The 13,793-nt window shown below is 38.1% G+C and overlaps 1 protein-coding gene across 1 annotated transcript; it reads right to left on the reverse strand.

Annotated features, from left to right (window-relative positions):
- Positions 1-5,512: 5,512 nt before the first annotated feature.
- Positions 5,513-10,456, reverse strand: IFNG (interferon gamma). Its single transcript, XM_012444968.2, has 4 exons — positions 10,218-10,456; positions 8,918-8,986; positions 8,640-8,822; positions 5,513-6,228 (listed from the first exon to the last, which is right to left on the reverse strand). Exons 1-4 carry the CDS (start codon positions 10,329-10,331, stop codon positions 6,094-6,096), a joined length of 501 nt encoding a protein of 166 aa, XP_012300391.1. The 5' UTR covers positions 10,332-10,456; the 3' UTR covers positions 5,513-6,093.
- Positions 10,457-13,793: the final 3,337 nt, after the last annotated feature.

A 13,793-nucleotide genomic window follows, 5' to 3' on the forward strand; every position in this document is an offset into this window, starting at 1 on the left:
TTTGTTTTGTTTTTGAGACAGAGTCTAGCTCTGTCGCCCAGGCTGGAGTGCAGTGGCAGGATCTTGGCTCACTGCAACCTCCTCCTCCTGCATTCAAGCAATTCTCCTGCCTCAGCCTCCCGAGTAGCTGAGATTACAGGCATGCACCATCACACCCAGTTAATTTTTGTATCTTTAGTAGAGACAGGGTTTCTCCATATTGGCCGGGCTAGTCTTGAAGTCCTGATCTCAGATGATTCGCCCACCTCGGCCTCCCAAAGTGCTAGGATTATAGGGGTGAGTCACCACATTCAGCCATGGTGGTTTTTTTCATCCCAAGCAGCATGGTGTCTAAGGCCTCAGCTGGAAAATTCAAATGCTTGGAGCCACAATCATTTAAAGGCTTGCTCACACACATCTGATGATTTATGCTGATGTTGACTGGAAGCCTCACTGGAACTCTTGGCCACAATATGCACACATGGCTTCCCCATGCAGCCTGAACATCTCAACATGATGTTGGGTTCTGAGGGCAAAGGTCTTGAGAGGGAGAGAAGCCAGGTAGAGCCTGCACCCAGACTTCAAAGGATGTGACTTCATTTCCATTTCACTTCACTGATAAGCAAAGTCACAAGCCCCTGCCCAGTATTTGGGGGAGGAATATATCCTCATCTTTAAGTTGGAGGAGTGTCAGTGACATTACAAGATCATGGGGATGAGGTGAATATATAGGTGTGATTACCTTTAGAAATTTCACCTTGTTGCAAGTTAAATATGGGGAGTTCTGAGTTATCAAGAATTTTAGACCTCACCAGACTATGACTCTGAAATAATCTCACAGTGACTTTTTCATATTTATATTTTGAAAAAAAAATTGCAGGCTGGGCGCCTATAATCCTAGGACTTTGGGAGGCTAAGGTGGGTAAATCACTTGAGCCCAGGAGTTCAAGACCAGCTTGGGCAACATGGTGGCACCCCATCTCTACAAAACGTACAAAAATTAAAAAATTAGCTGGGTGTGGTGGGCATGCCTGTAGTCCAAGCTACTCGGGAGGCTGAGGTGGGAGGATCACTTGAGCCCAGGAGGCGGAGGTTGCAGTGAGCCATGATTGTGCCACTGCACTCTAGCCTGGGTGACAGAGTCAGACCCTGTCTTAAAAGAAAGAAATTGCAAACTTACAGAAGAGTTGGAAAAGCTTTATGTTTCCTGAATCATCTCAGGGTAAACGGCTATCCCGATGCCCCTTCACTTCTGAATACTTGAATGTGCATTACCTACCCACAAAGACATGTCTTGCTTAACCATGATACGAATCTCAAAATCAGGAAGTTTAAATTGATGTTACTACTGTCTCTTCATCAGACCTCATTCAAGTTCACCAGTTATTCTAAAAATGCTTTCTACTGCACAAGGATCCAGTTTAAACTTGCACTGCATTTATCAATCATGTCTCTATAATTTATTTCAGAACATAACGGTTCTTCAGTCCTTAGTCTGTCCTTAATTATATGACCTTGATACTTTGAAGACTACAGACAAGAGATTTTATAGAATGCTCCTCGGTTTGCATTTGTATGTTTTCTCATGACTAGAATAAGTTATGCATCTTTCACAGAGATATCACAAAAGGTGTGCTGTGTTCATTTCCTTGCATCCTATTAGGTAGGACACCATTTTCATTTATCTCATTACTAAGAATGTTCACTTTTATTCCTTAATTAAGATGATGTGTGCTAAGCTTCTCTACTATAAAATTACTCCTTTACAATTTGTAATTAATAAATATTTTGTAGGGAGATATTTTGCAATGATGTGAGTATACCATTACTCACCAAATTTTCAGTGTATTCATTTATATCAATATATACTCATGGTTTCCTATTCAATAGGTCATAATACATTACTGTCACTATTTATTTTGATGCTCACATTTTCCCGTATTTGGCCAGTCCCTTCAATACGAGTCCCTTCAAGCTAGTTTCTGTGCCTTTTAACATGTCTCCATCATCCTCTGAATACTTCTTTTTTTCTAGCACACCATGTATTTTCACTACCCCCACTCTGGGATCAGCCAATTCTCCGAAGAGTTCTGGTTCCTTCTAGTGGAGAATGGTATTTAGAGGTCAAGATATGCGTGATCTATGTTCTCATTGTTATTGGGATGTTACTATTCCCAGGCCCCCTCAGTGGACAGAGATAGGGTGAACTAATATTTCTAGCTATTATTTATTTCTATATCTACCTCTGTATATTGAAGAGTATAAGTTAATATGATACAGCCAATTCTAATTTGATATCATAGGATTTATTCTAATTTTCTCCCTTTCTGCACCATAGCTTCCTTCAATAGTGAGGAAAATGGTTACCATTATCGTTAATAGAATTACTTAATCAATTTCCCATCTGCCCTAATATGTCTTCCCCTATGCAGATGCCATTGTTACTTCACTCTAACACCTGTGCTGGGCCATCCCAGTACACGGATGTTCTCCTCACCTTGTCTGGACTCTGACACCCCACTCCAGGCCATTCTTTCACTTGGGGACCTCCTTGCTATGCTGAGGTTCAGAGGACCCATGCCAGGCTGCCTTCCTATGATAGACTGCATAATGGACCCCCAAAGATGTCCACATCCTAATTCCCTGAATCTGGGAATGTTGCTTTATATGGCAAAAGAAATTTCTCAGATGTGGTTAAGTTAAAAATCTTGGAGACATTCTCCTGAATTATTCAAGTGGTCTTAATGAAATCACGAGGGTCCTTATAAGAAGAAAGCAGGAGTATCAGAGTCAGAGAGAATGAGAGAGGCTGAAAGATACTATTCTGCTGGCTTTTGAAAAGGAAGAGGCCACTAACAGGAATGACAGCAACTTCCAGCAGTTAGAAAAGTCAAGGAAACAGATTGTGTCCTAGAGTCTCCAGAAGGAATAAGCCCTGTCTTGATTTTAGCCAGCTGAGCCTGGTTTTGGATTTATGCCCACCACGATGATAAGATAACAAACATGTGGGTTTTTTTCAGCAACTAAGCTTGTTGTCACTTATTACCAAAGCAACAGAAAACTAATATGCTCACCCACCTCTTCAATGACCTTCTCCTCATTCTGCTCAGGTTCTGACACCTTCCACACCAGGTTTTCTCCCTTCACACTGTGCTCAGAATTTGACTGCCCATAGTGGGCAATTACATATGTCTACCTTACTCTGATGCACTTAATTGATTTAGAATAATCTTGTTCAAATTGGATGAGAGGAAGAGAAGAATGAAGAGAACAGGATGAGAAAGAACAGGAAATTCCATTGACATTTCATGCTCAAGTTTTAATCACCAAAATTTGCCCCACCAGTAAGGATATGCCAGCAATTTCTGAAAGTCACTAAGCATGGGATTCTATAAAATAAGAGCTCTCCCACTGCAAGCCCAGGCTGCTGCCACAGCTGCCCACAAGATTAGAGAGATACCTGCCCCTGCTGGCACTGGGAGAGGAATCACTGCTATCCCCAAGGTCTCTTAGTCTAAATCATGGTCCTTCCCTCCTACAAGCTTCATCACACTTCTGAAACTACATGTGTTCATAAGAGAAGAAACATACAAGATAGAGAATAATTGACAACCACTGCATAGGCCAGTCTCAGCTCGCGTTCTCTTAAAGGATTCTCTCCCTGTCTCATTCCCTGCTATCACAGCACCTAATACAGTCTATATCTCTCTAGTCTCACAGTCTGGGCCAAACTGAGACCAACTTCAGAGAGAGGAGATGTTTCGCCCAGCCCTAGACTAAAATTCATCTCCTGGGGCTTCATTACATGGTATGATTAATCACTGCTCAAGATGATTGATGGTGGGAATTTCCAATCCCTTCCCCAGAAGTATGGTCTGGAACTATGATTCAGGCAAGACAGTTTCACAGTAGCCCTCCATCTGTTTATACATCAAAGTCTGCATCAATCAATCTTAATACTGACAAGAGTGGAGACACCAGCAGCAGATCATATTAGCTGTAGTTGTGCCAAAATTAACCCAATTTACTTTCAATCTTACTTCATCAAAGTTACAAAAGTTTTAGAATCAGGTCTCACCCACTGTCACTTAGTTACCCCATAATCAAATTAATGACCCCTGATTATTGTCAGTGACTCAAATGATCCTTTTGCATGAAGTATTTCACATAATCCTACTATTGCTGTTGGAGGGTTATGTGAAATTGTTGATAAGGAATCCCCAGATACCTAACCTTCTCTATCCTTGACATTCACAATCTTGCCACCACTATATGTTCCAAAGCCGCTAGAATTAATCTCACTATATCCATTATCTTGTTTAAGTCAGTGATCGGAAGACGTCTCAGACTCCCAGCACATCCCTATGCACATTCCTTTTTATGACTGCCTCGCTGGGTCTTCTGGAATTTATAGCCCAGGACTAACCAAATCCATCATATCCTCAACTTCCACTCAAAAGATAAACTGGCCTTCTCCCAAGGACATTGCTTCCCCTGAATTCCTCTCAAGTGTGGCTGGCTTTCTCTGCCATCTTCTGAGCCCAGCACACTGGTCTGCTTGTTCTTCTACCACTCGAGAAAAATCTCCACTTTGGAGCCTTTGCAAGGATATACCCCTTGCCTGGAATTCAAATAACTACTTCTTCTACTTCTTACAAGTGCTTCCTCAAATGGCATCTCCTCAATGAGGCCACATATTATTACTCTTTTAAACCTCTAGCCCTCCCACCCCACCACACATAGGATTCCTAATTCCCCTGTCCTGCTCTCCTTTTAACTTTCTTCCATGACACCAATCACCTTAGAGAATGCCTTGCAATAGACTTACATATTGTGTATTTTGTTCATTGTTTATCTGTCCCTTCCTTAATTTCAAATTCCCCAAGGGCAGGGATCCTTGGCTGTTTTGCTGAGTAAGGTATCTCAAGGATCTAGAGCAGCACCAGGCACATAGTAGGTACTCCAAGAAACATTTCTTGTATGAAAGAATCAATTCTTACCACAATATTATGAGGAAGACACAATTATTTTTCTTTTACAGACAATAAAACTGAAGCTTAGACAACATACATAATGTATTAAAGGTCACACCACTTGTAATGGCATAACTTGGATTCTAATCCAAGCCTTCTCCCTAGAGCTTACACCCACTACTCCACACCCAGTGGTGCTTGCCAACATTGGATGGGGGAGAGGAAGATTCTGAGATGAAGGAGGGAATAGGAAGGTGGAGAAGGGGCTAGAAATAAATCTCTGTGTGCCAAACTAAGCAGTTTAAACTACATTCCATAGCAGAACCTCTGAATTAAATAGTGACATAATTAAATCTGTATCTTAGAAAGATAACTCAAAGAGCTGCCAACTGGAAAAGTGAAAGCCAACAAAATGCTTGTGGAAAGAAACACCATATTTAATGGAACCGAATGCAACTCTAAAATTTCCAAAACTAAGATGACTCCTCTCCCTACTAATTTATTAATAGATAGTTCTTTCATTCCAGTTCTCACTTAGAAAAAATATGACACAGCATAAATAGTTATGAACTTAACACTTTATTCATATATATTAGATATTGATAATCTTAACAAATAAGTTACTTTCCATTTGGGTACAGTCACAGTTGTCAACAATATTTGGAAGCACCAGGCATGAAATCTCCTGAGATGCTATGTTTTCATCAGGGTCACCTAACACATTCAAGTTCTGTCTGACATGCTATTAAAGCAGTGGCTCAGAATGCAGGCATATTTTCAAACAGGCAGTAACTAGATGGTATCATTTCACTTATAAGTGTTCATCGTATCATCAAGTAAAATAAACACACAACCCACAGGATCTTGCTTGGGTTGGCTGCCTAGTTGGCCCCTGAGATAAAGCCTTGTAATCACATAGCCTTGCCTAATTAGTCAGAAAACAAAGGATTAAGTGAAACAGTCACAGGATACAGGAATTATAAATAATACATATATTAATAGATATTTTCATTACACAAAAGTTGCTATTATAAATACTTCTTTGATTGATGAGTCTAAAAATATATTCCCCATATAAATAATGTTAAATATTAATAAATAGATTTAGATTTAAATTCAAATATTGCAGCCAGGACAACCATTACTGAGACGCTCTTCGACCTCGAAACACCGTCTGACTCCTTTTTCGCTTCCCTATTTTAGGTGCTGGTGACAGTTCAGCCATCACTTGGATGAGTTCATGTATTGCTTTGCGCTGGACATTCAAGTCGTTTACCTATTGGGAAAGAAAAGAGAAAAATTAATTTCAGGCATATAAGCCATCAGGATATTCTGTTAATGGCATGATGATCAGTGAAAATAGAAGTATTCCTTTAAAAAAAAAATGGAAGGGGATCTGACTAGAACCGTATTACCTTAATATACAATATTTACTTCTTCAGCAGTTAAGGCTAAAAAGTACAATTACATTGCTAGTTGTGCTATAATGTGTGGGAGTACATCACATATCCTTAAATCTACTTCTATAGAATTCTTGAAATTATGTAGTGAAAAGAGCCCGGGTGTGGAGTCAATATAAAAAGGCGGGTTTGAATCTCATGCATGCAGTAATTCTGAACTTCAGCCAGCCACTTAGCCTCTCTGAACTTCTATTTTCTTATCTAAAGGAGGAGGAGACTGTTTCCATGACCTCTCTATCATCAATCTACCAATTATATCACTTTATACTTTAGTATCTCCTGTATGTATCAAAAGACTAACTATAGGTCAATGATTCTCACTGTTGTGCCTAGCAGATTAATCTAGAAACCTAAGAAAAATCTGAGACCCAGGAGCATGAAGTGGAAGGACTGTGCTTTCACTAAGCTCCCCAGGTGATTCTGATATCCACCTAAGTTTGAGAATCACTGATCTAGGTTAGGTACCCTAGAAAACACCAAATCCAAAATGAGCGAAAACTGAAATTTTTAATTTCTCTCCAATTAGGTCTGTCTCTCAATTTCCGTAATGGGTTTTAAAATAAACACCAATCACATGTATATGGCTTACTGATATATAAAATTTAAAATTAGGAATTGCAACAACTTTTCCAGTACCCTGCCTTCTATGCCGGCAAATTAAACTACTTGAATTTCCTCACTCTAACCTATAGGGCCATTAAAACGTGGAGGATTGTCTATTCTTGGGAACACTATGGCTACCTCACTACATTTCTGAGGGTGGCTGGGGGATTACAGGCTACAGGACTAATTATCAAAGGGCATAACATGCCTAAAATAGCTTAGCAAGTGAGCAAAAGAGGACAATAGTTAATAGAGCTCACTCAAGATTGCCCATCAAGAAGCAGGAGGTCTGGAGCTTCCAGAAGGAAGGAACCAACAGACTTTTTTTTACTTTTTCAAGGCCCAGTTCCTGCAGAGTAGAAAAAGTTTTCTACGAGCTGTGTGTTTGCAAGTAACAAACTTTACTTTCCAATGTTCAAATCATCACCAAGAAACTAAGAGACTTATCCAGGACTGAAAAGTAAGCCAGGGGCACCAGTGGGTTAGGGACAAGTGCTGAGTGTCTAGTTTATAGCCAAAGGCTGTCTGTTGCCATGTCTCCTTTCAGTTTCTGGGAGCTTACATGAGAGGAGTGAGAGGCAGACTAAGCGATAGTGAAAGCTGAGCACAAATCCTAAGAGCACAAATGCTAGCTTGAAGACCCCGGTTCCCCTCATTTGAGCCCATTTATATCAAAGCCAACCCCAAGGGAATCTAGAGGCCTTTGTCTTCTAGATAAAATTTTGAAAAACGTGATTTTTCTTTATGCTTCAAAGTTATCTTTCTGTTTATAGAAGCTATAATTTAAAGATATAAGACAAGTTCATGAAGAAAGAGTTAGAAGTCTAAGGATTTCTCCAGCTAAGATATTCTGAAAGTTGATAGAGTTGATAGAACAATCTTTTCATCAGGTATAAATTCTACCTATTTTTCCCTAAAAAACAAACAAACAGCAACCATTCTTGCTTCTAATTGGGCTGTACAATCCAAAAGGTTGGCTAGAGACTTGCATGGGGTGGCCCTGGTGCCTACTCAAAGGCTATAGCTTTATTCTATCTCGTTCTCATTTTCTATTCCTGGCATTGTAGAGTTTTGGAGCAAAGAAAGTCATTAAATGTATGTAGTGAACCTAACAGTTTCCTTTTAAGATGAGGAAACTGAGCCCCAGCCAGCTATGTGATTCATCACAGTTTCTTGGTGGCTGAGTTGGGAAGAGAACATACAACTTCTCAGCTCCTCCCACCGCTCTTTCCATTAAGACAGACAGCCTCCCATTCAAAGCAAGAGAATTTCCATCATATGAGCAAGGGACAATGAGAGAATTGCTCAGTACTCCTCTCTCCTTCTCTTTCTTCTTCACCTCTCTCCTTCTTCACCTACTTCCTCTTCACTGGAATTGTCAATTCACCTGTCTTTATGCAATAGTTACAATGCCAGTGTTTTTCTACATTACACACTTCAGTGATTCCCATACTGACTTTGCAAAGTCACCCAAACACGAATGGAATTAGTAAGAAAGAGTTTCAGCCATGGGTTGAGTTCATAGCTTTAGCAACTGTTAAATAGCTATTGTCTACTTTCTGGAGAATACATGCCTTGCAAGAGCCTCCACCATGAAATCAAAGAAAGAATTAAAAAGCCTCACCGAATAATTAGTCAGCCTTTCAAAGTCATCCTGTTTCCTTTTGTTGCTATTGAAAAACTTGACATTCATGTCTTCCTTGATGGTCTCCATACTCTTTTGGATGCTCTGGTTGTCTTTAAAGTTTTTAAAAAGTTTGAAGTAAAAGGAGATAATCTGGCTCTGCATTATTTTTCTGTCACCCTCCTTGGAAGGAAAGAGCACAAAGAGAGGATGATGTGAATTTATCCATCACAAAACAAGCAACAGGAAAATTAGCCAAATGGGAATGTTCAGCTTACCTCTCTCCAAGTCCTCAAAATGTTTAAGAAAAGAGTTCCATTATCCGCTACATCTGAATCACCTGCATTCTGAAAAAAAAAAAAAGAAAAAACTGGTTTACGATTAGCCCATAAAGTCCCTAAAAATATATTTCAAGTTTCATTGAACTCAGTTGTGACAATATTTCTTTTCAACTCTTCTGCTTAGTTCTAACAATAAGTATTCACAAAAGGTTTATGTGAGATATAGCCAAAGACTGTTATGCTCTTTTAGCTTTTATATTTCCCAATATAACCATTAAATTGCAATGTCACAAATGAGCCCAACAAGGCTGATGATACTCCAAGGGTCCCAAAAACTATAGTAAGCTAAAGAAAGTATTTTCAAACTAAGCTAAAAAATACAAAAACAAAAACAGCAAAGCCACCCCGCTATAAAATACTGCCCCCCAATGGTTCAGGTTTCTATAACATCTACTGTGCCTTCCTGTAGGGTATTATTATGTCAGCTTTAAAAGATAGTTCCAAATGTGTACTTGTGTGTATGTGTGTATATAAGATTTGATCTTATAAGAATAAAATCAATTGTGAATACCTGACCATTATTATGACAGCAACAATTATAATAGCTAAGTTTTAAACCAACAATAAAATATTTAAAATGTAAAAACTGTTTTCATTAACCATAAATAAAATTTTAAAAGAAACTCATAAAACTCACTTAAAATTTTTAAACATTCCTTAGCCAGAATTACAATTTCTACAAAATTCCAGTGAGCAACTAAATTCAGGAATAATTCACAAGTAATATAGACAGAGCAGCAAAATGTTGAAATCACTTTTTGGAGAAAATCACCTATCAGTGATTTTTTTTTTTAAGCCAAAGCTTTAAGGACCTCACCGTCTTTTACTTTAATTTTAAACGTTATCTATTACCCTTTTTAATGCTAATCTTGACCTTAGAATCTGAGAAGTCAGAAACTAATAGCTAATCATTTTTTCAATGTGTACTCCTTGACTTATCACAACTGAATGAGTTCTCACCACAAAATTATTAACATGATTGTGTTTCATACCCATATTATGTCCATCTTTTGGAAGATTCATAAATCTCTTTTAAGTCTCTATACAAACTGAACAGAAGGTTAAAGCAATATCTAGATTAATCAAAAAACTCATCCAATCAATAATTAACAAAATAACACCAAATCTCCTCAGAATGACTGTGTACAAGAGAACACACCCTATCAGAGATGCTATAGCAAGTCAATGTTCAGTCATTTTCAACCACAAGCAAGTACTATTAAAAAGTCATACTTACAAAATATTTCTTCAGATTTTCTGCTTCTTTTACATATGAGTCCTGGCAGTAAGAGCCAAGAGAACCCAAAACGATGCAGAGCTGAAAAGCCAAGATATAACTTGTATATTTCATTGTTTCGGAGAGAGCTAAGCCAAAGAAGTTGAAATCAGTAGTTCTTGTATCAAGTTGATCAGGTCCAAAGGACTTGGCTGATCTTTCTCTTCTAATAGCTGATCTTCAGATGATCAGAAAAATGTACTGTACCTCTTTTGGTTGCTGGTATTTATACCTAATTGAAGTTGCCTCAGGATTACGTATTTTCACACTTTTTTAAGATGAGATGGTGACAGATAGGCAGAGATGCTAGTTTGTATTAATAACTAAGGTTTTGTGGCATTTTGGTGTTGTAGTTAGAGTTTCCTTTCGACTCCTTGGGTCCTTTGACGATGAGACAGACCCATTATGCCCACCTGTGCCACTCTAGTGGGATTCTTTGAAGGCATTTTTACTTCACACCGTTCAAGGACTGGAAATTTTTTCGCACCTCCCCCCCTTTGCCCTGGTAAAATGTTGACTCCTCATTCACAAAGCACATTGATCATTTGCTTGTGGTTGGGAACAAGTGAAAAAGGAAATTCTAGGGCCTCTCAAACCTTTACGAAGGGGGAGCCTTTTAAAATTTTTCTTGCAAATGACCAGAAAGCAAGGAAAGAATGTGGTTAAAAGACCAATTTGGTGAGAAAGACCTTCATCAGAGTTGGTTAGTAAAATATCTACCACACATTTCAAATTGCTCTAGATCAGCACTGCCCAATAGAAATATAATACAAACCACACGGTAAATTTAAATGATCTAGTAGCCTCATTAATAAAACGTTTTTTTAAAGGTAAATATAATTTTAAAATATATTTATTTAAACCAATATTCCCAAATATTACTTTAGTATGCATCAATATGCTACATTATTAATAAGGTATTTGACATTCTTTTTGTCATATTAAATTCTCAAAATACAGTATACATTTTATACCTACAGTGTATCTTAATTTGGACCAGTCATATTTCAAATGCTTAATGGCCACATATTGCTAGTTGCTACTATATTGAACAATATAGCTCTAAACAATTTATTGTTCCAAATAATCAGTAATAACAGAGAATCTTTTTAACTTTTTATTTCTTTGTCTTTGAAATACAAAAAAATAGGATTATTTCTCCTCCTTTGTAATTTGTTTATGAAATATAACACTTTGGGATGGCACAAAAAGTCCTCCGCTCTTTGGTTCCAACCCATTTTGCATTTCTACCTGCATTGTGTACATAAAAGTATTGCAGTTATGGGTGCAGACTTGATTCCTGGCTCCCCCACTATCTAGCTATATGATTGTGAGTTACTTCTTAATTCTACTATGATTCAGTCTCTTTATCTGTAAGAATGGTTTTTGATAATAGGGTCTTCATCCATGCTTCAGTTAAAAATTAAATCAGATAGTCTTCATAAAGTGCTAAGAATTTTTCCTGGCATATAGTAATCACTCAATAAAAGTTTTTTATTATTCTGAAACACTGAATGACTAGTCATTTCTTTAAAAAAAAAAAAAAAATACCCTGGATCTTTGTTCATGCTATTTCTTTGGTCTTGCATTCTTTTTTTTTTTTTATTTGCATTTTAGGTTTTGGGGTACATGTGAAAAACATGCAAGACTGTTGCATAGGTGCATATGTAGCAGTGTGATTTGCTGCCTTCCTCCCCTTCACCTATATCTGGCATTTCTCCCCATGCTATCTCTCCCCAACTCCCCACCCCCCACTGTCCCCCCCAACTCCCCCCAACAGACCCCAGTGTATAGTGCTCCCCTCCCTGTGTTCATGTGTTCCCATTGTTCAACATCCGTCTATGAGTGAGAACATGCTGTGTTTGATTTTGTGTTTTTGTGTCAGTTTGCTAAGAATGATCGTTTCCAGGTTCATCCATGTCCCTACAAAGGACGCGAACTCATCGTTTTTGATGGCTGCATAATATTCCATGGTGTATATGTGCCACATTTTCCCTGTCCAGTCTATCATCAATGGGCATTTGGGTTGGTTCCAGGTCTTTGCTGTTGTAAACTGTGCTGCAATGAACATTCGTGTGCATGTGTCCTTATAGTAGAACGATTTATAATTTTTTGGATATATACCCAGTAATGGGATCGCTGGGTCAAATGGAATTTCTATTTCTAGGTCCTTGAGGAATCGTCACACTGTCTTCCACAATGGTTGAACTAATTTACACTCCCACCAACAGTGTAAAAGTGTTCCTATTTCTCCACATCCTCTCCAGCATCTGTTGTCTCCAGATTTTTTAATGATCGCCGTTCTAACTGGCATGAGATGGTATCTCAATGTAGTTTTGATTTGCATTTCTCTAATGACCAGTGATGATGAGCATTTTTTCATATGCTTGTTGGCCTCATATGTCTTCTTTTGTAAAGTATCTGTTCATATCCTTTGCCCACTTTTGAATGGGCTTGTTTGTTTTTTTCTTGTAAATCTGTTTTAGTTCTTTGTAAATTCTGGATATCAGCCCTTTGTCATATGGGTAAACTGCAAAAATTTTTTCCCAATCTGTTGGTTGCCAATTCACTCTAATGACTGTTTCTTTTGCCATGCAGAAGCTGTGGAGTTTGATTAGGTCCCATTTGTCTATTTTGGCTTTTGTTGCCAATGCTTTTGGTGTTTTGGTCATGAAGTCCTTGCCTACGCCTATGTCCTGAATGGTTTTGCCTAGGTTTTCTTCTAGGGTTTTTATGGTGTTAGGTCTCGTGTTTAAGTTTTTAATCCATCTGGAGTTAATTTTAGTGTAAGATGTCAGGAAGGGGTCCAGTTTCTGCTTTCTGCATATGGCTAGCCAGTTTTCCCAACACCATTTATTAAATAGGGAATCCTTTCCCCATGGTCTTGCATTCTTTTTCCTCTCATTTGGGTCCCTGAGAGTAGTAGCCATTCATCCAAACCCAGCTTAAAAATTTCCATCTCCCTGAGTTCTCCCATAATTATCCTCCTTAAAATTAATCTTACATCTTCTATACAAGTCTTGGTTTATACTTTTCTAAGAGTTCTGATTCCTCAATCTTGTATTGAAGATAGTTATTTGTGTGTCTTTTCCTACATTAGACTGAGTTTCTGAAAATCAAAAATTGTTTCATTGCTTTTATGATGTCTTTCTCTTCCCTAAAATAATTTAGCATGGAGATTTTCTCATAAACAGCGCTAAATAAATGTAAATTCGAATGCTTGCCTAAGGATCTCTTTTGAGTAATTTGCCCTCAAGTTCTAGTCCCAATGTTATCAGGCCTAATCTGTAAGAAACTATTTTTTAATTAATATTTATAATTAATGTTAGAAAAATGATGCCATATCTCTCTAGCCAAGACTTCCTGAATGGGACAATTTCATGTATTATTTTATGTGGGAAAAAAAAGCCAGAAAGCTCTTTGCAGGACAATCTTTCCAAATAATAAATCAGATCAAAACATTTATGTGGAACCAAACCTCATGTTAAGCAAGTGAAGAATGTAAAAATTACATTGTGGCACACAAAGCTCTACTGT

This window comes from Aotus nancymaae, unplaced genomic scaffold, assembly GCF_030222135.1.
Source record: "Aotus nancymaae isolate 86718 unplaced genomic scaffold, 86718_ANA_hifiasm-v0.15.2.pri h1tg000016l, whole genome shotgun sequence".
NCBI lineage: Eukaryota > Metazoa > Chordata > Mammalia > Primates > Aotidae > Aotus > Aotus nancymaae.